The sequence below is a fragment of the Motacilla alba genome, chromosome 4A (genome assembly GCF_015832195.1).
Source record: "Motacilla alba alba isolate MOTALB_02 chromosome 4A, Motacilla_alba_V1.0_pri, whole genome shotgun sequence".
In the NCBI taxonomy this organism is placed as follows: domain Eukaryota; kingdom Metazoa; phylum Chordata; class Aves; order Passeriformes; family Motacillidae; genus Motacilla; species Motacilla alba.
Window position 1 is genome coordinate 6,444,931 of NC_052045.1, and position 24,001 is coordinate 6,468,931.

The 24,001-nt window shown below is 47.5% G+C and overlaps 1 protein-coding gene across 1 annotated transcript in view; it reads left to right on the forward strand.

Moving 5' to 3' along the window:
- Window positions 1-3,106: 3,106 nt before the first annotated feature.
- Window positions 3,107-24,001, forward strand: part of LOC119695018 (rho GTPase-activating protein 20-like) — a 30,602-nt gene continuing 9,707 nt past the window's right edge. Inside the window, exons 1-8 of the mRNA XM_038122793.1 lie at window positions 3,107-3,288; window positions 17,127-17,209; window positions 19,941-20,111; window positions 20,636-20,785; window positions 21,309-21,350; window positions 22,071-22,155; window positions 23,024-23,101; window positions 23,280-23,346. Coding sequence (XP_037978721.1) covers window positions 17,130-17,209; window positions 19,941-20,111; window positions 20,636-20,785; window positions 21,309-21,350; window positions 22,071-22,155; window positions 23,024-23,101; window positions 23,280-23,346 — 673 coding nt within the window. The 5' untranslated portion in view covers window positions 3,107-3,288; window positions 17,127-17,129. The remainder of the gene's footprint in view (window positions 3,289-17,126; window positions 17,210-19,940; window positions 20,112-20,635; window positions 20,786-21,308; window positions 21,351-22,070; window positions 22,156-23,023; window positions 23,102-23,279; window positions 23,347-24,001) is intronic.

Below are 24,001 nucleotides of genomic sequence, written 5' to 3' on the forward strand. Positions count from 1 at the left end.
CAGTGTCAGCAGCATGGCAAATCCTGAGTCACTCTATGTGTTTGCAGTACTGTAGTATGGAAAACAAACCCAGAAGCATGGTGGAATTATCCGTTGATCCTGTGTGTTGGTAGACTCTTTCAAATAGCTTCTCTTCACTATCAAGTCCAAAAAATAAAACAAAATATTCGTATTGGTGGATAAATGTTTTCCTTCTGTTCAGCCCTGCTCTGTCTGAGCGGCTCTGTCAGACAGAGACCTCATCACTGCTGCTCCCACAGCAGCGTCATGGAGACCTGACAGCAGCAAAGTTTCCAGCCCTGTCCCATAAACAAGCAGAGTTTTCCAAGCCCTTCCCTGCTCGCACTATGGTCTGAAACAAATCCATAGCCAGCAAAGGAAACAATTGCATTGGAACGGAATCCTTTGGCTTATTCTTCATTTTCTAACGTGGATGGAGCCAGAGGTGTGGAATTGGGTCCCTCTGTGATGCCTCCCGTGGGATAATGCACAGTTTGTGTTTCTCCAAAGCCAGTGATTTGGAATAACAGTTATCAAGGAATTTATTTTTAATGTCCTTTTGAAAATAAATTCCAAACTGTTGGGGTTTTATTTTCTGAAGGGTGCTGAGTTCTTTTTTTAACAAAACTTTTTAACCCTAAGAGCTACAGTTGTAACAAATTGGTTTTGATCTGTTTACTAATGGACTTACCTGCTAAAAAAGGCTGTTTCAGTGGAGCAGTGACACTCAGGGCCCCTTTGAAAGACACCAGGGACCTAAAGACCATTGATGCTGTCAGATTTCCAAGACTAAATTCCTCCCTATAATATCCAGGCTTGCAGCCAATTTAGCTGGCTTGGAGCAGTTGTAGCTTTAAAACATGCTTGATGTGTATTCAGATTTCAAAAAGAAAAAAAAAAAAAACAACAACAAAAAAAACCCAAAACAAAACAAACAAACCCAGCATTGCAGCGATTCAGAAAGATACACAGATGATGGAGTGGAGCAACAAAGTCAAGCACCAGCAGGCAAAGCCAACACAAGCAGAGATGACCTTTCTAAATTCCACAGCACTAATTCTGCTCCTTGGAAAGAGTGCCTGAGCATTTGTACCCCAGCCCGATACAACTATTTCCTTTCTCCATATCTGATTCCCTACATGGCTGCTGTGATACCATAAAAAATAACTTTAAAACACAGTGGGCTATTTATGATTCTTTTTTTATGAAGACTCACTGTTCTTCAGAAACTGGTCATTCATGGATGTTTCTTGGGCAGCAGGCAAAGAGGAGGGAAGATGATTCTCTGTTTAAGTTTGCTAAAAACTTCAGGAGAAATGTTCCCATTGTTCCTGACACATTTTTCTGACCTATGGCACACAGATATCCTGAATCCCCTTTCCCATGCAGTGGAGATAAGGGAACACAGCTGAAGTCCACCCAGCTACCAGTGGGCACGTAATTAGGTTAGAGGCTCTAAAGCATTTTTATCTAGTATAATGTGTGTTGTTAAACTCAGAATTCAGAGGAAGAGGTACTTTGGAAAGAAAAGATCAAGACCTTTTATCCATGGGAATCCTTTGGAAAAGGCTGTGCCATTTTAATTATTTTATTGTTGCTGCAACAGTAAGCAGAACCATATTGAGACTGTGGACACTAGACGTGGAAAAATATGGATGAAAAGCACTAACAAGCACTAGTCTTGACTGCAGCCTTAAATTAGTCTGTCCCAGTGGTACCTTTTTGCTTACAGGAAATGCCTCCTGAGGTATTTCCCAGGAGAATGAGAGCTGATGGGGAGGGACTGCATAGTTTGGAATACTCCATGAATGTGTGTGAGGAGGCGAGGGGGGGCAGGGGGGTAGGCGGGAAGGAGGAAGGGGAGGAGGGGACTGGCTGCTTTACTTTGTCTTTTTAAAGGCAAATCAGATTTATGGGGGGGGAGGGGGCTACTCTTTCATTTTCCAAAAATGTCTTTATATATCTTACATTCAAAAGTACTTGTAAGGGTTGTTAAGAGACAGAAGAGATGTCATTCCCAAAATTTCACTGCTTGTCAAATCTTGTATGCAGAAAGAGAAACAATATCAGACCACAGAGTACCAGATGGCAAATACAGTATTCCTCATATTTCTTCAAAGTTTTTAAAAATCTTTTGACTGTCCAAGACAGTCTGTGTGACTGAGATGTGCTGCACTCCCGTTTTCTAAAGACTTCCATTTATTTAACACTTTAAGTAGTTGTTTGCAGGACTGAACCTGTGACGTGAAAGGGATCAAAATAGCTTAACATGGATTGGAGTACATTTTTCTCATGTAATATATCCCTATCAACACATCTCCAGAGAGGGTTTGATAGCACAGATATTTTTTGAAATGACAGAACTGTGAAAGTGTGTGCCCTTGGTATGTGTTTACCTTGGAATAGCCTCTCAAGAGGCTTCTTTCTCAACACAGACTTCTCATAGACACAAAATTTCCCTGCAGCGCAGACAGAAAACTTTTCTAAAGGAAACTTCCTACACAACAACAACTAAACCCCACAAATGGGTTTGGGGGTGGGACGAGGGGGCAGAAGGGAAATGCATTCGGGTCCCTATTGCTTTTCCTGCCTTCTCTGCGATAACTGGTACTAGAAGCCGACATCGTAGACAGACCCCACTCTCGGCAGCACCAGAAAAGGGCGCAGCAGGAGTCCGGGCCAGTCTCTGAGGGCTGTTCCACCCCACTCTGCTCTCTCTGGTATGGCAAAAATCCCCATGAGAGGAGCCTTGAGAGTCCTAGAGTGGGAAACAAGTGCTCAGGTGCGCTGGCGTGCAGGAAGAGCGGCCTTCCAGAACACGCGTGCCCGTCTGTCCCGGCTCCTGTCACCGCGTTTGCCCAGAAAATCGATCCCGCAGCGTCACTTTCTGGGTCGCTCTTTCTCCGTCCCAGCTCCGGGCTCCCGAGCAGCGCCCACCGCGGTCATCGCGGCCACGGCGAGCTGGGGCAGAGGCCGCTCCGGGGCGGTCTCAGAGCCCCCTCCCGTGTCCGGAGGGGCTCCCGCGGGGCCCCGGGGCTCGGCAGTCCGGCCGGCGGGGCCGCGATCGGGGCGGGGGCGCCGCGGCCCCGCCCGGCCCGGCCCCTCCCGGCCCCGCTCCGCCCTCCCCGCGCCCACTCGCCGCCGCCGCTCCGGGACCGAGCGCTGGGGCCGCGGCCGCCGGCAGCCACCGGCCAGCAGCCACCGGCCATGGGCCCCGCCGTGCCCCTGCCGCGGGCATGACAGCGCGGCCGCGCCCCGAGCTGCGCCGCGGGCTCCGCGCGGAGCCAGGCGAGTACCGGGCGGGAGCGGGAGCGGCACCGGCACCGGGCGGGAGCGGCACCGGGAGGGAGCGGCACCGGGAGGGAGCGGCACCGGCACCGGGCGGGAGCGGGGCGGGTCCGGCACCGCCGGGGGGCTGCGCTGGGGTCGCGGCCGGGCTCGTTCAGCTCCTGACACCGGGGCTCATCGGGAGGCGCTGGACGGGCGGGGGGCGGCGGAGGCCGGTGCGGGGCGGTGCGGGGCCGGGGTCGTGCCTGCGGTCGGGACGGGAGCCACGCGCGGCTCGGGAAGCGCCCGTTCGTTCGCGGAGTCGCTGCTGCGTCCCGCCGCTGAGCCGGGGGAGCTGTCGGGGTGCGAGCCGTGCGCTCGTGTCGGGACAGAGGGACAGGCGCGGGACCCTGCCGTCGCTGCCCCGTCCCTCCGCCTCCCCGGCAGCAGCTGCTGGGCGCAGCTGGCGACACCGGCTGCGGCCGGACAGGGGTGCCCGGGCTTCGCAGAACCGCAGCTGCCCCCGGTGATTTTTCAACACAACAGAGCGAGCGACAAAATATCCTTTTAGCATAAGGTTAGCTTGAATTAATGGAAAATAAGAGGGAAGACTGTAAGCATGTCCCAAAATGCCAGTTGGAAATTCTCAAATGAATCATCCAACACAAACAGTAGCAGAGTGGAACAATTTTCTTCGCAGGGAGTTTCCACTGGAATAAATAGCCAGTTCTGTTAAAAAAATATAAAAATAAAAATTTGCAGCTAGTTGTAATACTTGTAATGCTTGCCAGGGGCTGGAATGTGCCCACAGCCAGCGAAATCCTTGTGATCCAGAGCGATGCTTCATTGCAGCTTTTGCTGCCAGTTCTTTAGAGCCACTTGCAGTTTTTACCTATGAGCCCTACCTAAGACACAGGTGGCTGGATTTCCCTTTACCTTCTGATGGTCTTCCATATTTAGAACGTTCCTTAACATTCCTTTTCCTAAGCAGACCCCTGCCTATTGATACCTCTATGTCACCAAGAGTGTTGCTGCGATGGCAACTCCGCGTTATCTGCAGGTGATGGAAAATGAGGACCTTTAACAGAGTGCTCTTTGCCTCAGCATCCCAGCCAGGGTCTCAATTGCACAGCCTCAGCAGCAGGGCCATGAATGCCTGCTTCTGCAGGAGCACGAAGCTCTGCATCGATTATATTCCCCAGATGCACAAAGCAGGACCAGGCGCTGCACCTCAGCCTTGTGCTGATGCCTTCAAGGACCTGGTTATCCCTTTGTCCAGCATGACTTTCAGCTCGTTAAGCCGCTGGTACTTGATGGGTTTTGTACAAATGGGAATGTTCTGCCAATACCTCGCTGAGACCTGGCTCACACCCAGCTCCTGGGTAAACTTCCTGGGCCCCTGGACTGGTGCTTTCCAGTGAACTGCTAAAGTAAAGTATTTAGTGTGTGAACCAGAGAGAGGTGTTCAGGGGGCTGTTTTGGTAAGCACAGACCTTTTAAAGCCACCCCCCAAGCCTGCTCAGTTTTCTCCAAGATCTCGCTGCCTGCACAGGCAATAGCTTGGTTGTAGCCCATCTATTTATCGCCCTCTAGTGAGGCCTTATAAATTAACAGAGATTCCTTCCATGAGGAAAATAAATATTCGACCTTGTCTGTTTAAAAAGATTTACATTTTCCGAGAGTCAGTGGCTTCAGGGAATCCCTCTCAAGCATCATACCACACTTTGGATGGTTGCATAGCCTGATTTTGGATAGGCATGGGTACGTAATGATAGTGTGTGTCTCCCCTGCAGCCTCTGGGTGCTCAGTGAAGGTCTTTGCAACAACAGCAGTGGACACAATTCCTTTCATTTGACCTGTCTTTAAGTCCTGGTGCACTTCAGGTTTTGGCTGAACCCACATGTAGATCACTTGACATGGCTCTGGTCTAGGTGATGGCCTCTGCTTCTTGGTGCTCCACCTTCCTGAATTATAATTGAACTGGGCTGGCCCCAGACTTGGGAAGTGGCCTTGTCTTTGCAGAGGAGCTAGCTCCAGGGGCTGGAACTCTTTTGGGTTATAACCAGGGGATGTGATTCAATCACCTGTGTTGTCAGACTGGTTTTACTTCACAGGTGTGGGAGATGATGAGGAATGTACCATGAATATGGTTTCTCTTAATTAACCTGAAGATGTAGCGGATGCTTGTTCTTCAGTGATGAGGGATCTCAGATCCCCTCCTGCTTGCAGTGCCTAAGATTCTGATTTGCAGCTCTGATGCAGAGATCCTTGTGGATCCTTTCCTAGTCCCTCGTGGACAGCATTACCTCAGCACACCATGCTCATCTTCCTCCCTGCCCCAGGCTCAGCACCCCTCTGTCATGCCAGAACCCTCCAAAACACCCCCAGATCCCTGTATTTGTTCCGTTCACCTTCATCCATACACTATTCACTCCTTCACTCTTGCCAGCGACACCATTCAGCTCTTGCTGGAGCAAGAGCTCCTGGCAGATCTGGATACAAACACCTCTGAGAAGGCCCACAGCAGCACTCAGCCCCTCAGGCTGTGGCTCACCTGTGTCCTGCATCACCTGTGTCACACTGCGCCTGTCTCAAGCTGCCTCAGCAGCCTCAGGAGCACTGGCAGCACTGCTGAGGGGACAGCCCACGGTGTCTGCCTGGAGCTGGCTCAGGGGACAGCCCACGGTTCTGCCTGGAGCTGGCTCAGGGGACAGCCCACGGTGTCTGCCTGGAGGTGGCATGCAGAGGTCCCCGAGGGGCCCTGCTGAAGGGTGATGCTGTGGTGCACACTGAGCTACAGGGACGGTTTCTCAGGAAGTCAGGAAATCTGCCCTGGCAGCTCCCCACCCCTCTGGGTGCTGCTGGGGAGGGACTGACATCTCCACAAGGCAGTGTCAGCACTGGGGGTGCTGACTTCTAACAGAGCAAACACAAAGTCTCCTTAACAGCCCCTTCTCCACTTCATCAGGGGCTGGAAGTGTGGCAGCCACTGTTTAAAACAAAGCTAAAAACCAATAAAGCCCACTCCTTCTATCTTCCTGCATTTCCTCCTGAGATGTCTTAGAGCTGTGGGAAGAGGAACTGGCCCAGGGATGCGTGCTCAGTGGTCATGTACTTGGGATCAGCCCTTCTCTGCTTGTGCTCAGTGCTGCTCTCCTCATGTTCCCACAGAGCAAATGGCAGGACAGATAAGGACATGAAAGTTTCCAAAACCAGGCACCCATAGTTAGCCCCTTGGAAAACAGCTGGGGTGGAGCCCAGTTTGTGGCATGTGAGAGAGAAACTGAAGCAAAACAGGATGTTTTTGTGATTTAAAACTTATTTTTCATAATTTCTATTTAAAGGCTTGCTTTGGTTTTGAAGCTGTCTGCTACATTTATTGGGAAATTTATAACCCAGAGAGCTTTGTGTGAGCATAATGTGTGTATGCAGATGTGTTTGTGCACATGTCCTTGTGTGGGAATTGCTCATGAAGAGGTTACTGCTCAACCTGAGGAAAATTTTCCTCCTGAAAATTAGTAAAACTGGTTGGTGCTAACAGCTAAGTAATGGCAAATACAAATTCTATGTAGCTCTTCTGTAAATCTTGCTGGATAATTGTTTTTTGCTCTGAACACCTCAATATTGGAAAGATTGTGTCAAATTATGAAGTGTTTACCAAAGACCCATGAAAATACTCATGACTGGAGGTATTAGTTTATGCATAAACATGCTAAGCCCAAGTAATGGGAAATGGGGCATAAGAGGCAGATCAGGAAGCCTTTGGGGTCATCTGTACCCCACAGTATGTCCTGTATTTAGCCTAGTTTCAGCTGATAGAGTTTTCACACTGTAGATGCTAAGGCAAAAGTGAAAAAGAAATACTGTGAGAAATTAAAGCAGGCAATAATATATTAATAGAATAATTGTCTTTAAATGGAATGTTTCTTGGAGTTTTTCCACTGCCTGCCCCTTCAGGCTGTACTGGAAATGGAGGCACGGAGAACAACATCTCCTAAAAGCCCCATGGCCACTCTCCAGGTGCTCCTGGGGGCAGGTGAACCTCCACATCTCTGATCCAACCCCCACAACCCCAGCCTGTGCCCTTGCATGGGGCATGAGGGGTCATTACTCTGCTTTAGCCTTACTCTGGTCGCCAGGGGATGGTAACCCACTCTCAGCACCCCCATCCCCTGCAGAACACTGGCATTTTATTACTGCCTTCAAGGGAACACGAGTTTCTGCCTTTGTTGTTTCTTTTCCTTGGCTCATCTCTGAGTTTCTGCAGTGGCTTGCAGCAGTTGCTCCTGTGGAATAATTATAACAGCCTTGTGTAGGGAACTTTATGTGCATAGTAGTGATTCCACTGCTTGTATTTTTCCACCTCTCCTGCCATCAAAGAATGGGATGTGTTCTTTAAGGCCACGCAGCCTGACTTGCATTGATTCACAGCATTCTTTTTAGTAAAGGAATGTGCTCATCTCTTTGCTAGCCTTGGCAAACTCTCCCATGGCCTCCAGGTTATTTGATCTTGAAGCTCTTCATCAGCTCTGATCAGCTTCTCTCCCTCCCTCTCTCAGCCCACTGGCAGCTCTTCAGGCTGTGTTTTCAAACCTCTCCTTTGCATCTTCTTTTTCACATGGGCTCAGCTGCTCCCTCCTGCCTTCCCTTTCTTGACCTTTCCTCAGCTGCTGAGCAATGTCTTTCTCTTGGCCTCTATCATTGCTCAACCCTTAATGCCTTCCTGCAACTCCAAATACTGGCAAAAAAGTGCAATTGTTTAAGCCAAAATCTACTTTTATTTGCCCAGCTCATGTAACTTTAGACTCACAGCTCCACTGAAATTCATGATTGCATCTTCACTTGAGGCTAGGATGTCTATTTTTCATTTCAATCGAATGCAGAATTCTGTGGAATTAAATCCTGCAACTCAGCATAAACCTATCCCGGGCTTTGAGAAGTAGTTTGACAGCAAATGCTACTATGAGTGTGCCCACACTGATGCTGACAGGCAAATGAGCAAGCAGCAGGAGGAAAATGCCTTTCATGGTGTGTGTGCTAGCAGAGATGCTGTTGATTAACCCATTTTTCAGGCAGCCAGCTCTGCAAATGCCATTTAACAACCGCCGGCTCTGTAGAATGCTAACGGGATGCTTATAAGGCATAAAGGGATTAATGTTCAGCTCTAATGAAATCCAGATGCACAGAGCTGCCTCTTCTCAAAGTCCTTTCTCTGGCCAAGCTGCAAATGAAATTATTTATTCATTGTAAATAGATGAGAAGCACCATCACTCAACACGAGGCAGCATTCACTGGGTACTTGAGCTCTCAGGCACTGCTGGCAGTGCTGCTGGAGGGGCTGGGGTCACCCCCTGCCCCCCTGCCTGCAGGGACATCAGTCCTGGGGAGAACTGGGACCTTCCTTGGGGTGCACAATTTGTGCAGGTTTCCATCAGGGCTGGGGGAGGCTGGCTTGGAAACAGCCTCCTTGTATCCCTGAGCCAAGTGCAGGGCAGCTCTGAGGGTGGTGGGTCTCTGGTCACTCTCCCAGGGGTGCTGTGGCCACTGGCACCTTGGCCTTGCCCTGGGTGGGGGTGTGGGAGAGGTGAGGATCTGAGCCAGTGTCATGTGGAGCTGCATGGTCTGCTCAGGAGACCTGGAGCATTTCTGCCTCGTGAACTGTTTGTGGGTTGCACTTTCTCTTCCTTGGGCAGTTTATATTTTCCTTTGTCACACACCAGACGTGGGTAGTCTGCATTTCAAGCTCTGGGAGTTAATCTAGACCCTAGCAGGGTCTGGACCACCACTTCTGAATCATGCTCAGAAGCCCTGCATTGAAAGGCTGAAGTAATTCTGCAGACCCATTTGTCTATGAGTTTTTAATTTTTAATATGCCAGGAGGAGGGGTTTTGAACCAAGAGGCAGGGGGAAAAGGAGATATTTTAAAGGCACCAAGGAATGTGTTACATTTTTCTCTTCCTCTGGTTTGGCTGCTCTGCAGTTTTTCATTTTGCCAAAGCTCAATTCAGTGGACTGTTTATTTGCATTTTTAAAGAAAGAACATGATTCTTAATTTACTTTGGCCTCAATGATGAATTTTTATTCTGTGAAACCCAGCAAGTTCCCTTCCAATGTTATGTATACACAACTTCACAACAGAAACTTCTACCCCACAGTACCAACCTAAATTAAATGGTCCAAAGAGTTTTATAAAAGTGTGCCCCCTCTGATTTCCCATGTGAGTAGAATTTTTGGTCACCTTCTAATCACTGGTGCCATGCTCATCATCAGAGCATGCCTCAGCTTAAGGCCAGACACCATACGTGTGTGTAGAGCTGTGCAGAGGTTTTCTTCAGAGCTACAGAGGCAAGAATTCCTTGTGAGATGTTCCTGGGGTGGCTTTCAGCATTGGTTCAAAGGAAGGAAAGGAATGAGGAAAGAGTCCTGATGTAAATTTTTTATCAAAACATGTAGGGACAATCTGTTGTGATGGGTTTTCACCATGGGAAGAAGCACTTCAGGAAAATCCCAACACATGCCAGCTGTTTGGTCTAATCCATTGTCAACACGTATTTCAAATTTACTTGGTCCTGGACATCAGAAATGTGACAAAACTGTCTGGACCTCCAAGAAAAGGTGAAGAAATTTTGCAAAACAAGGTTTTACATTTCTCACTGCTTTCCTTTAGCAGTTTTCCATGTCTTGCTAAGCCAAATGCTTAAAATTCAGAAGTATTTCTGAATCAACATCAATATTTATTGATCTCTTCAATTTCCATCAATTAGTGATTTGCTGTGCTAGTGACACAGAATAAACTTGCATTTGTGTTGTTCAAGGTTTTTCAAATTGATACTGATGTAAAAAATTCTTTGAGTGTATCCTTTGGATGTTCAGGGCCTATTCCTGCTGCAGGTGATGACTAGGAATCATCCTCACCAGCAGTAAGCATTTTTTGTGCATTCCTTTTTTTTGTTGTTGTTGTCCCAGAATATATAAACACCCTTCTCTTGCTGAACCTTAAGATTTGCAGAAAAAAGACCTCTTGTGGATGTTCTCAGCAGAGGCTGCCTGTAATTTTCAGAGATTCTGTCCACCAACACTACATCAGGGTTGAGGCTTGGAAATAGCAGGATATATTTTTATTCTTGTATTGTTCAATTTTCACCTCTCTGTGTGGTTCTGGGAGCTCAGTGAGGGGGCACAGAGCTGCAGGAGGGCACCGTGTGTTTTACAGAGGCACAGCTGATGGATGAGGGCTGAGGTTTGCTTTCCTGCTTAAAGCTTCTGGGCCCCTTTTGAGGTGCCTGTTTTTGAGTGACAGCTGAGGGTTTTGCTCTGTTTTGGGACCCTGAGCAGTGCCCTGTCATGGCAGTGAACACTTGTGCTGTTCTCCAGGCATGGGCACTGCTGGTGGAGGACAAGGCAAGGCTGTGCTCAGTAGCCAGAAACAGAGCCCCAAGCCATGACAACTTCCAAGTGTCCTTATTTGGGTTCCAGCCCAGTGCCATTTGAGAATATCCCCATCACACCAGCTGCTCAGAAAGACCTGCTTCAGGCAGGGAGAGTGGTGCTCTGCGTGGTGACAGTCCCCTCCATGCTCTGCAGGACATCCTGCCTCATTGCCATCCACTGCTGGCATTGCTCCAGACTCCAAAGAAGGCACAAGTAATCCATGGGAGCAGGGAAAAAATGTGGCATGGAATAGATTAGTGTGAATTAAGCTAATCCCCAGCCACCTCTCTTTCCACCTCCAAGTGGAAAACCCACTTGGTCCTTGGCAGACAAGAACTGTTTCTCCCACTCATGCTTATATGGGAGACTTTAAAATAAACCAGCAGGGTTCCATTTCTTGGAAGGAAAAGGAAATATTTCAAAGTGTGTCCTTGCAAACTGATTTACTGCCACCACGCTCTGCATGGTTTAAGAAATGTTTTGGTTTGTTTGGAGCTGTGTATTAGCAGTACGGGAGAGGGAAGCAGTTAGTGAAACATGACAGGAAGATGAAGTCGTGTAAAATGGCTCAGATAAATATTTACACCCAAGTTTCTTAGCTCTGAGTTCACATCAAACCATGGTTCATACAGAGCATGTTTTTTGCTGGGCCTGCTCCATTTTGGAGCCTTCTCCCTGTCGGGTCATGCTGGCCTGCCTGGCTGGAAGGAAGCTGGTTAGCAATGCCTGGCCATGACCACTGCCATGGGACCTCTGTCTCTGCTAGATATGGCATCTTCACAGAATCACAGAATGGCCTTCTGGAAGGGACCACACTGGTCCGTCCTCCCTGCTCCAGCAGAGCCATCCCAGAGCTCAATGAACAGGATTGTGAGCAGAAAGTTCTGGAATATTTCCAGAGAGGGAGACTCCACACTCTCCCAGGGCATCCTGGGCCAGTGTGCACAGAACCTGCACAGTAAAGTTCTTCCTCATGTTCAGATGGATCTTCCTGTCTTCCAGTTTCTGCCCCTTGCCTCCTGTCCTCCTGCTCAGCACCACTGAGCAGAGCCTGGCTCCAGCCCTGCCACCTCCCTTCAGATAGTGATGGACTTTGATGAGATCACCTCTCAGCTGTCTGTTCTCAGGGCTGGACAGCCCCAGCTCCCTCAGCCAGTCCTTGTAAATGAGATGATCCAATCTTCCCCTGGCTGAGAACTGTGAAAAGAGAGGGAAAACAGTGTAGAAAACAAATCACAGACCTGGCTTTTGTTTTGCTCCCAGAACTCCAATCATTCACCTTTAAGAGGCACTTGGGGAAGAAGTGGAGGGTTTTTACTCTTATTCTGAGCTGGGCAGGAAACCAAGGCTGAGAAGAAAAGACACCTCTTCCAAGGAGCTGATGGCATGATGTAGGAAGGAGAGTAGCTTTTCAAGGCACTATCAGCCAAGGCCAGGCTGGCACAGCACCCTGGTGAGGCAGGGCAGACAGCTGGCCTGCCTCCCAGTGGGTGCCCTGGGATGGATTTCCCATTTGAAGCAAGGGGGAATGGCTGCAAGGCAGCAGCTGCTGGAGCCCCTGCTCAGACTGTTCCAGCTTGAGGAGTCACATTCAAACTGTACAGTTTGCTGAGTGGCAGATGAAGTCTGGGAGCAGGGTGAAGGAGACAGCAGCTGTGTGAGTGCACTTTTCCCTAAACTCAATTTAAGTGTAAATCCACATACAGTGGCAAGCCCAGGTTTTTTTCAGTTCACGTAACCTAATGCCTGATTTCCTTTAATGCACTGAACAATTTTCTCTTCTGTTTCATTATCTTTCTGCAATGGCATTTCCTAACTGGAAATACAACAGCAGTCTGCCATGGGTGCGTGGCAGGAGCATGGACAGTGCAGGAGGCAGCAGTGCCCACATTATCTCATTAAGAGGCTTTCGTAGGCATGCCTCTGCTAATGTAAACTCGTTATTGGAGAGAACAGCAGCAGTTGTTCTCACATGGATGGATCCAAGTGATGAATTGTTTCTCTACTCTTAACTGGGTTCTTAAGTGTTTTTTTAAATGTTGCCTGAGAACTAAATGGCCATGTGCTACATTTATATAGTGACGTTTGCCCTGGGCCAGTGGACCACTGAATTGCCCTGTTCCACTGACAGTTGTGCTCAGCTGATCAATAGCAGTGATCTGCTCTCTGCTCTGACACCACACGCTGATACTGGGAGGAGAAAATTTGTTTCACAACATCCATGCAAGAATAAGAATAATGTTGATGTTGTGGGCTCTGAACAATCTGTGATGCTCCAAATAATCAAAGACATTGTGGGCCATGTTTTACTCTCTCTGACTGCGTCTTTAGCAACACAAGCCTTGACAGATAAGAATATCAGCATGAAATGGACTCTGAATCCATGATTGTAAAAACTGGGGTGGTTTTTTTGGAGAGTATATGATACCCTTTAATCATCTTTGCAGCTGGGAAGTGGACTGTCTAATGAGGGGAGAGTGACACTGACAGCTTAATGCTCCACATAGCTCCTGGCAGCTAAGAGCACTGGGAGCAGCAAATTTCCCTTGGAAGTGTGAGCTGGGAGTTGCAACCCCACCCTGAAACGCTGGGGTTGAAGAAAGCACAGTGTGGTTTCAAAGAAACAGTATGTCAGTGTTTCTGAAACAAATATTTCAATTTGTGTTTTGCAGAAAAATAGCCCTGTTAAACTTTCTTTTTTTTTTATTTCTGAATGGTAACTAAACCAAATAGCATCATTCCAGTGCCACAGGCATTGCAAACTTTGACCAGCTGTTGTCAGAAGGAAAACCCACCCTGTGCTAAGCAGATGTCATTCTTTTTCAGCTCCATCCCACCTTAACTATTTGGAGAATAACATTCAAGTGCAGAGGTCAACTGGGATAAAAAAAAAAACAAAAAACCACTGCTGCTGGCCAGCTGAGCCGATAGCATACACCATACATGGATTTGGAATGAAGGGCATCAGACTCACAACCTCCCTGGTGCCAAGAAATACACAGCTAAAATCAGCAGCTCAGAGATGAGTAATGCACAAACATGGTCCAGAGTGTTAGAAGTGTTCGAGCACTTCCAGAGTATGTTGGGTAAATGAGTATCTGTTTCCATGGCACCAAAACAGCACAGAGATCACGCCATGTCCTTCAGAGCTTCTGTGATTCCATGCCCAGTGAATGAGAGCAGAGCTGACCTCCAGGAAAAGCACTGCCTGGCTCCAGGGTGGAGGAGCACAACGAGGTCCCCTCTTCCTCCAGAAGCAATGCTGTGGGCAGGGGCTGCTGGCAGCCAGGTGAGTCTGGCTGGGAGCCACCCCTCGGAGCCCAGCCAGCTCTGCTCAGCCCAGCTTTGGGCAGGAGGGTGAGGGGGCTCCAGCACTACACAGAGGACTTGTAATGCTGCTTCTGTGTAGTGAGGTGGAAGGGGTTTTTTGCAAGAAAACCATACAACTGTAGAGCTTAGAAATATGCTGGATTCAGGGTGCATTTACATGGCACTGTGAGAACACTCAAGGTGTTAGGAGACTCTGTCCTGGTCCAGCAGTCTCTTAAGGAAATATCACTTACATGGGCTGGCCCATGCACTATCAGATTGTTTAAAATGAGATACACAGCTAGGTTCTCCCTTGCAGAGAGGGAGTGCACAAGCAACTGTTTTGCTTTGTATGCCTACTGAAACTAAAGGCAGAACAATTTATTATTCCTCTATTAAATATGCAAATCAAGTATGTTAACCCTGAAATTGTGCCAGATTAGCTGTGTCAAATTCCCTCAGTCAGATGATTGTTTTGGAGTGGCCAAAATGATTGCCTTACCTGCAGTAAGGGGATTCCATCATCTCAGTGATGTCCTGCCAAGGGAACGGGACTGGCTAGGATCAAAGAGACTTTGGCTGAGGTCTTGGAAAGCAATTTCTTTGTTTGCCTAGAGTCTGTTTGGGGTCAAGCAGCTGGACCCCTGGACAGCTGATGATCTCAGTATTTTTTTTTTCAGAGAGATCAAGTATGGGGAGTACCTTGTGTCCTGTAGTCACAGCATTCCACTGGAAAGTCCCAGTGCTGTCTTTGTTAGACTTCCAGGGGTAGCCCAGTGCCTGCTGGAGGTGGTGCTGTAGGACAGTCCTCAAACAAGGCTGCTTGGAAGGCATTGCTGTCATCATTCAGGAACAGTGATCAAAAGAAGAAATCCACCAGTACCAACTCCCTGAAGTTTATTCTGGGATAAATGCCCTCCTACACTAAAATTCCATCATGCCTGTCCTTAGCACCAATTGTACCCCAGAAGACAGTGGCTTTGGAGTGGCCAGAATGATTGCTTTACCTACAGCCTGGCATTGTGTGCCGTGGGACTCTTTGGCACAGAGATCCCATCAAGGGTTTATCACAATGCCACTGAAGACATGCTGCAATCTGCAGTGCCCCTGGCACAGAGGTGCCTCAGCTCACCCTGTCTTCATCAGTGACCTCTGCAGTGGCAGCTGCTGGCGTTTGCCCCCGGGCATCCAGACCCATCCTGGCTGCCCACCTTCAGATAACGCATGACTGATGCTCTGCTGCATTGTGTTTATAGGAATGTTTTGTCCTATTAAGGCACTTCCAGAAGCCAGATGTTCTGTTTTAGAAGGGGCTTCCTTTTTTTAAAACAAGCATTTGTGAGCTGATGTTATTTTTATTCAGTTCTCCTTGTGAAACTTCCAAAGACAGATTTTTGCTTGGCAATGTCACAGCAGGGTATGAGGGAGGAATTGCTGTCCATCTGCCACTGTCTACATATGTACATGTACCCAGGGAACCTACTTAGGGAGCACTAAGGATACTGCAAAGCTGAACATTCATATATTAGGAAATTGATTTATTAAGTCACACTTGCAGGCCCACTCCAACTCTTGAGTTATGTATTCATACCTTCTTTTTCACAAGGTCATCTGTGTTTTGGAGACCTCTGTTGGACCTGATCAGGCATGGAGTCAGGAGTGAGTCTGTGTTGTAGAAAGCTCTAGCCTGTAGGATTCCCAGCTCCTTGGCTGCAGAAGTCAAAAGGTGTCTTGTAAACAGAATGTCCCTTCCCTGGCAGCTGGACTCCATTCCAGCCTCTGCCATGGATTCCCTTTCTGAACACGTTAAATCACTTCCACCAACTTTTATTTTCTCACACAAACCCCTGGAGACAGACCTGCAGCCATGCTGAGCTCCTGTAGCTCCAGGGAGGGTAAACAGAAGCAAGTACTTCAAACCAGCCCCAGCCAGCCTTCCAGTTTGCTCTGAAAAACCTGACACAGCTGTGGTGAACACCAGCCACACAAATTGACTGAAATGGCTCTGTCCTTTGCATTTCCATCACTGATATGAGATAATACCTTCCTCTGGCATCACAGGAATGGTAATGTAGTCATGAGGTGCTGAGCTGTAACAGCCTTGCATCCTCAGAGCTGGGACCAGTGAGCTCACATGCGATGAATGTTTTCACTGCTCAGCACAGACCTTGAAAAGTATACAGTTAACAAAAGCAACATCCTTTCCCCTTAGGAGCCCTCCCTCATCAACCAGCAATCATGGTTCCTTTAATTCCTAGAATTTTTCATATTTTGTAACATTCAGAAGTCAAAAGATCAGTAAGTCTCAACATGCTCTGAACTCCCTGGCACTTAAAGCTCTAACATAGGCAAATGCTGAAATTAGAAATGAGCCACGGGACAGATTTTCCCATGCTTACTAATCAAGAGTCACTGATGTAAGGATTTCTCTCCCAGGCTAAAATCTCTCATCTTTCTCCAGCACAAAATTTACTTAGCAAATAAAAGGGGACCTATGACCTCTGTATATGTTGACTTGGATAGTTATAATTTCTAACTCTTAGGTCTCACCATTACAGCCACCCCAGTTCTGTGTTATACAAGACTTGGTGGCTGTGGCTGTTAAAAAAGACACAAGTGTCTTGAGGTTAGGCTGCCTGGAGAGGGGCCTGGTAAAAACCTGTTTGCTGGACTGTGAGTCATGGAAAATGAAAATAGAGAAAAATCTACTAAGGAACCTCATCCATTCCTCCAGCTGATAAAGCACAACTCCCTAGAGTATTATATGCTCTTCATATCTTGGTCTGGTCCAGTTTTAAAATGTGTTTCTATACCTTTCCTTAGCAAACTATTCCATGGTATGAGTGTTTGGAAGTTTTCTTGGACTTCATACTTTGGTTTTTTCCTCTGTTTATTCATATAATGACTTTGATATTTGGCTGTGAAAACATACATGTGAGAGTTGACCAGTGTTTTATCAATCAGGAATGGAAGGGAGGTGTCTGGCAGCTTGGAAGATCATGGCTTTCAGTGCTGAGGTTTCATTATTATTAGCTAGAGAAGAAGAGAATTTGAAGAGTCAATGAGCAGGTCTGCTTCCAAGGTGGCCAGGCTAACTTGAATGTTTTTTTGTCTTGCAGAAGATGAAGCCCATCGTCCAGAGAAGACGATCTACCTCATCTGCCATTACTAAAGCTCTTGGAAAATCGAAGTCCCATTCCAGGTAGAAAAAATATACCTTTCTGACTCCTGTTTCCATCTTTCTGCCTGCACAGACTGAAATCAAATTGGTTTTCAAGTTCATTTAACCGTGTTGAGGGCAATTTGGTCCTGTGGCAGGGGCAGGATGGGGCAGGTGGAAGGGACGAGGCACCAGACAGACGTGGTGGGTTGCAGGACATGGGCTGATGCAGATTTAGCACCCCTGAGGAGCATCCTGGCATTCCACCTCAGAGCTGCCCTGTGCAGGCACCCCCAGCTTACTCACTGCCAGAGCCCTCTGCAGCCCCTGCTCCATGTGCTGGACCACCAGAGGGAGGGATAATCCTCAGAATTGCTTCTGGCTCAGCTACAGGTACACCTGGCCAGGCGAGGGGGCTGGAGATGGAGGGAGTGGTGGGAGGCATCCCCAGGCCCTGACAGCCCTGTGCAGGATGGCGTCAGCTCAGGACATTGGTTGGAAGAGCTGCCAGACCCAGACATGCTCCAGGCCAGCCTGTTCCTGTCAGGGGGCAGCAGCCTTCCCTTCCTGCCAGCTCAGGCAGTGCAGAGCTGCCCCCATGCCTGCATCGAGTGTCTGCTGATGCTTTGCTCCTGCAGTGAGGCACCAGGAGTGTCCGCAGAGTCAGGGAGCCACATGCCAGACAGGCACATTTTCTGCTGAAACACTGAGTGTTCTTACCCAGCCCTGAGCTGAGCACCTCAGTCCAGTGGGAGCTGAGTCCTCCTTGACCTCATCCCCTCCTGCAGCACTGTGTCAGTCCTAGAGACAGGTAAGAGGACACCTTATCTGTCTCTAGGAATGATACAGTGCTTTTTTATTAAAGAGCTTTTATTATCATAAAATAGTCCTTTCTGCTTTGCTCTGGTAGCAGTCTTGTAAATAACATTTCCTGAGGGATTTGTTTAGTTTGATTTTTTCCTCTCTTAGTAAGAAGGAGAAGACAAAGCTGAACTGATTGACACTTTGATCTGGACCAGCCCTCCTGAAGAATATCCCTTTTGTATCCCACCATTGGTGATGGATGCACATTCCATTCTCTGGAATGAGGGGGGAGCGTCAGTCTTACAGGACCATTTCAAACGAAGGACTGATTTTCATTTGGTTGTCATTTGAAAAAATTATGTGACTTCTTTTTCCTTCCTCCCACCCCCTCTAAATTGCAGTGGGGAAAAAAAAAAGTGAGGAAGAGAAACAAATTCTTGACTTTATTTGGCTGGAGAACATCCTCATGAGGGAGGGAAGCTTTAAATGTTTCTTGTGATGAATTGCTATGCAGAAGCTGGTCCAATGCCATCTTTGCTCAGGCCGTGAAAGCATCAGTGAGATTTTTTTGCTATCCTGCCATTGTGTTTATGAAGCTGGATAATCCTCCAGCTTTAGGAAATCCACTGCTTGGGATTGTGAGATGCTGTGGCTCCCACTGCTCAGCTGATAGACATGGAGAGTTTTTAATATCATATCTGAAGGTGATTAAGCTTCTCACTTACAGCCTCACAGCTGCATAAGTCAAGATTCACTTGGTGGTGGCTGTGGAGGAGAAAAGAGGGAATTTCTGTGTGCCAGAGTGCAGGTGTTCCTGTGACTGGGGGAGGGTTTTAGTAAAGCAGCTACTGGCTGGTTTTAACCTCATTCCTGTGAAAGCGAGTTCAGTTATGAGGCCAGTGGAAACTGAGTTAAGACCAACAACGTCAAAAATACTGCAATTACAGCTCGTGTGGCTTTTTATTTGTTTGTGTAGAGTGTCCTTAGACTAGAGGGTAGAGTAGTAGAGCAGCAGAGGGTAGAGCAGAATTGCTGAGGGGTGAAGGGAAGGCAATTATCCTTGCCTGCAAGCAAGATACACATTTTTGTCTAAATGTAGAGACAGGAGGATCTCCGTGAGGTTTTTTCTGTGTCAGTCTAAGGCCATGCCTCAGAGTTTCACTAATTAAGTCAGGCTCAGGCACAGAACACACAGTGTGAGCAGGAACTCTTCCATGTCCATGCAGCACAGAAATGGCTGTGGGAGCTGCTGTGTGCCAGCTGACCTGAGCTCAGAGCAGGGCTGAGGAGGTGCTCTGTGGGGTGCTGAGCTGCAAGCAAGGACACTGCACTTGGCAGAGCCCTTCCAGCTGGGGACAGCACAGGGAGAGGGTCTGGTTCAATCTCCATGCTGCCTTGTTGACTGAAGTCAACATGCAAAAACCCTCAGGGGGTTTTAGAAATGGTGAGCACCTCTATGAATCTCAGTGGAAACAACAAGCTGGATGGCTGCCAGGCAAGCCAGAATCAGATGTCTGGAATTAGATGAGTACATGCAGTTCGTTTTCTTTTTGCTGCAACTCTTGTGCTGACAAATTGTTCAGTCTGGATGGAAAACATGCACAGAAAGGGCAGTGCCCCCCACGCCCAGCTGAGCCACGCCATGAGCCACGGGCTTCCATGTTCAACTCATAGCTCTCACACATGTGCAGGAAGTAAGTCTTTTACCTGAGTGAGAAATTACTCAAAAACTACTATTTCAGAAACTTAATCTCACAAGATTTGGTGTGGTGTTTTAGGCAGTTTTCTGTCTGAGGCTGGTAAAGTTAATTGTGCAGAGGCAGGTGAATGTGGGTCATAATAGAGGGCAACAGGGGCTGGGAGAAGCACAGAGCTCTCAGGCTCCTCCAAAACAGGTGCCTGTGTCCAATCACAAACGCTTCTAAGGAAAGCTTCTGACAAAATCTTGTGATTTTTCTTACTCCTCCAGGGAAACTACTCTTTCCTCTTCCCATTCAGACAATGGGCTGCCAAGTGGGGTGTTCAGCAGCCCAGGCTCCACCTTCATCCTGGACGAGCGAGTGCAGCTAACCGTGGGCCTGCAGACCCAGGAAAGACATCTGATTTTGTTGAGTGATGTGCTGGTCATTGCCAAGTCCAAGTAAGAGGAATTTCCAACCCTTCCCTTTAACCCAGTAGGTGCCGTTGAAGCTAGGCTCAGCACGTGGTGGGATTTTTGGGGCTGTCCTGTGCAGAGCCAGGTGTTGGACTCAATGATCACGTGGGTACTTTCCAGCTCATGAGATTCTATGACTCTATGAGGCTCTGATTTATTAGTGAAGCACCCAGCATCCTCCAAAACAATGCTTCTTTGGAAATGTGGATCTAAAATGTGGCATTTCCCCCTTCCACCTTCAAAAATTCTTCTTGGTATTAATGTTGCACTCCATTTGTGTGAAGAAAAAGTTTGTCTAATCAGTTTTGCCCATTTCCTTATGAGGTTGCTTGAAGATACACCATGAGGGCAAGAGGCAGAAGGACAAAACTGACTTTCAGTCTGACTCCTTCTGTCATCTATAAATTAAGAGCTCTAACTGCATCTGCATGACTTGAAAGGAGCATGAACAGACTCTGGATGTCTAAATGTTATTCTCTGGCCTAAAAAATTCATAATTTCCATTGCAGATCCTCGTCCAGCCTGAAGCTGAAAAAGCAAGTGCATCTGAGTGAAGTGTGGACCGGCACCTGTCTCAGTGAAGTGACAGAGAAAAAGATGAGTCCTGAGAATTCATTTGTCATCGGCTGGCCTATCACCAACTACGTTGTCACCTTCAGGTACCTTATTAGACATCAGACCTGCCCCTGCATCCCAGCAGCTACTCAGGTCTCCCTGTGTCAAGTGAAACAATGACTGAGGCTGAAGGGCCCATTTCCTTTTCCATTTCCTTACCCTGAAACCCGGGTAACCTGTGCTGGCAGCAACAGTTCTAGGAACAGCCAACTTTGGGAAGGAAATACTAGGAGAAAGAAAATAGCAATTAAAGGTCACTGCAAAAATAATGAGGGCCTACAAGATGAGTTAACTCCAACTTCACAGAAGGGGATTTGTCCCTTATCTGAACACTCACCAGTCTGACAGGAAACCTGGTCCAGTTTGTTGCTGGGATTTTTTTGTTATTATTATTTTTGTTATTCATTAAAATAGAACAGAAGAAGGAAAGGACTGTGCTTTTGTTCCAGGGCTTTGCAGGAAGCAACTTTGACTTACAGCCATGTATAAATGAAATTGGGTAGAGTTTCCAAAGGCTGTTACCCATTCAGCACTTGTTTGATGATCTGCCTCCCTTTTTGTCTTCAGCTCAGCTGATGTGAAGGAACGATGGCTGTCAGCGTTGCTGCGGTAAGTGACCCTCCTTTCATCCTCCTTCCAGGTGGTTCCTCTACAGGCCTTAGAGAAATCTGCCCTTCAAATTGTGCTCTGATTTTCAGCATGTCAGGTGTCCAAGTGCTGTTTGAAAAACCCACCTCTGAAATCTGAATCTAGATGCCCCTAGGAGAGTGCAAAATTGGTGCTAACAGTACGGAAAAAGGGGGTCCATCAGAAGATGATATTGATGGAGCAATCCTTTTTCCTTTGGAGCTGGAGGTTGACTTTGCTAATCACTGTGGAACTGTCACAAGTGTTACTGATTCTTCAGGTGTTTTTTGATTTGAACTAAAATTTTTATTATGTTGCATCCAGAGGCTACAGTTTTTTTCTTTTATGTTTTATATGTTGCTTCCACTAACACCCAGACAAAAGTGTTTATATGGAGACAAAGAGGGGAAGAAATCTGATTTGTGGAGAACAGTAGTGATCCTGAGGGAACACTGGAAGGTATTATGCAGACACATCTACCTGCACTGAAGGACTGCATGAGGGGGATTGTTAGTCTTTGTGCTCCAGGTGGATAAAGAAGTCACTAAGAGCACGTGACCTCACTGTGAACATTACATTCATGTATGTCATAATTAATCTGTATTTATTGCAGTGCCAAGGAGGATGTCCCATCCAAATTTTAGGGTCTTTCTCAAATTTGGTTGGGAAATTACATCCCTTCCCCTTTTCTTTGACTTTCAGGCGCATCAATGAGGTGAAACAAAATGAGGATCGGAAGAATCTGACCCTGCAGATTGTTGTGCTGGATGATGACAACTGTTCTTCTGTAAGTAAAGCTAAGGACCTGCTTATCAGATCAAGACTACACAGGAGTCTGTGGAGTAGGGGAGAGAATGCAGGGCTGTGCTGGTATTCAAGTCCCAGCTAAAAAGATATAGAATGTGTGCATCTGAGTATCTGCCTCCTTCCCATTTGGAAGCCCACTTGGAGAGTTTTGGTTTGAGAAATGAGGAGGTAGCCAGGCCCTTACCAAACAGCATTTAATTCTTAACATTATTCTTCACCTCCAACTTCTTTTCTCTTTTCCTTTTGCTTCACATCAAAATTCATGACAGTTTGTGGCTGAGTGCCACGGTCAATTCCTATTTCCAGTGCTATGAATTGAGGATATTGATCACAGAGTCACTGGTGTGTTGTCCTGAATTAATTTACTGGAATGTGTCCCAGTCTAGCATACATTGCTTGGCTTCATGCCGAGCTTGGTGGGTCGCATTTGCCTCCTGGGTATTTTTCTCTCAAAGAGTGACCCCTGGCACTCTGGTTGATGAGCATTGCTATGTTCCATGTTCACCCTTTTGAGTGACAGTGGCATTATAATCAGCCAAACACTGGTGGGATCAAACAGAGCATCTAAGCACCACCCACCTCCTGTGATTTCTGCTGCATGAGTTCTTTGGATGGTACAATAGACCCACGACAGAAGAAGCAGTGGAGAATAGTTTTCACATTGTATAGCCATCATCCTTTCTGGTGTTGCTCAAATTCATACAGCTCATCCAATCATGAGCATGCAGTAAAGACAGTCATTAGACACAGCTGTGACATTTTCCCCAGATTTTGAAGCTACAAGAAACTGCAACCAAACTTGTCACTTTTGTCTTAGCTTCCTGTATTTTCTCTGTTTGCCTTTCTAGACTACTGAAGTCAGTGTGTCCAATGTGGAAACTGCAGAGAGTGTGATGAAGAAGACCCTTCTAAATCTTGGGCTCCCTGTAAGTGGCAGGTGACAGATCTTAGCTAAGGATGCTGGCAGCATCTGCTTCACAGACAGTGTGGGTGTGGATAGGTGTAGATTTACTGTCTGCTGCTTTCTGAGTGGAGGGCAATATCATGGACCCTCACTCTGGTCCCTCTCAGCTAACATTTTTCTCTTTGTTCCTCACCCAACAGGGCAGGACCAGTGAACACCACCTCTGGGTGGTCTCAGGAAAAGATGAGCCTGCTTACCCTCTCATTGGTAAGAGGCCTCCCATATTGAGCATGATTTTGGTTCTTAATTCCGGCACCAGAGGAAAAAGTAATAAATTGTATTAGCATATGTGGCAGAGAAACATCACAAACATTGCAGTCTTCACTTAAAAAGCAATAGTAGGGACACTGTTCTTGATGTAAGATGTGACATCAAGTTGCTGTGAGATGTCACTTGGCTTTTATCATCTCAGCATCCACATTAAATCAAAGCATGGTGATATCTCTGAAAAACTTCACACTTCCCTTCCTTTTCCAAACAAATCTGTGCATTTCTGGGTGGGAGCCCATCACACTTTTCAGCAGATGCTCCAAATAAATGGGAGATCTTTAGGCTGGCCCAAGAAGTACCTTGTTTGCAGCAGGTGTGGTGCAGGGGTAGGACATGCCTCAAAGCCTAATTCAAACCCTCTGGCTGCTGGTATGAGCTTGCAGGGCTACAGGCGTGGAGGCTGGTCCTACTCTGCTGCTCAGCTTTGCAGGCATCTTCTCACAGGCAGAGCAGGAGGTCAGGGGCAGCCTCAGCCCTTCACTGTCTGTGACAGAGGTGTCCACTGACCTCTGTCAGACAGAGCATCTCCTGACACCTTCCAGGCCCTTTGCCTTTGGGCACTGTCAGAACCAAACCAATTGCTGCAGTCAGG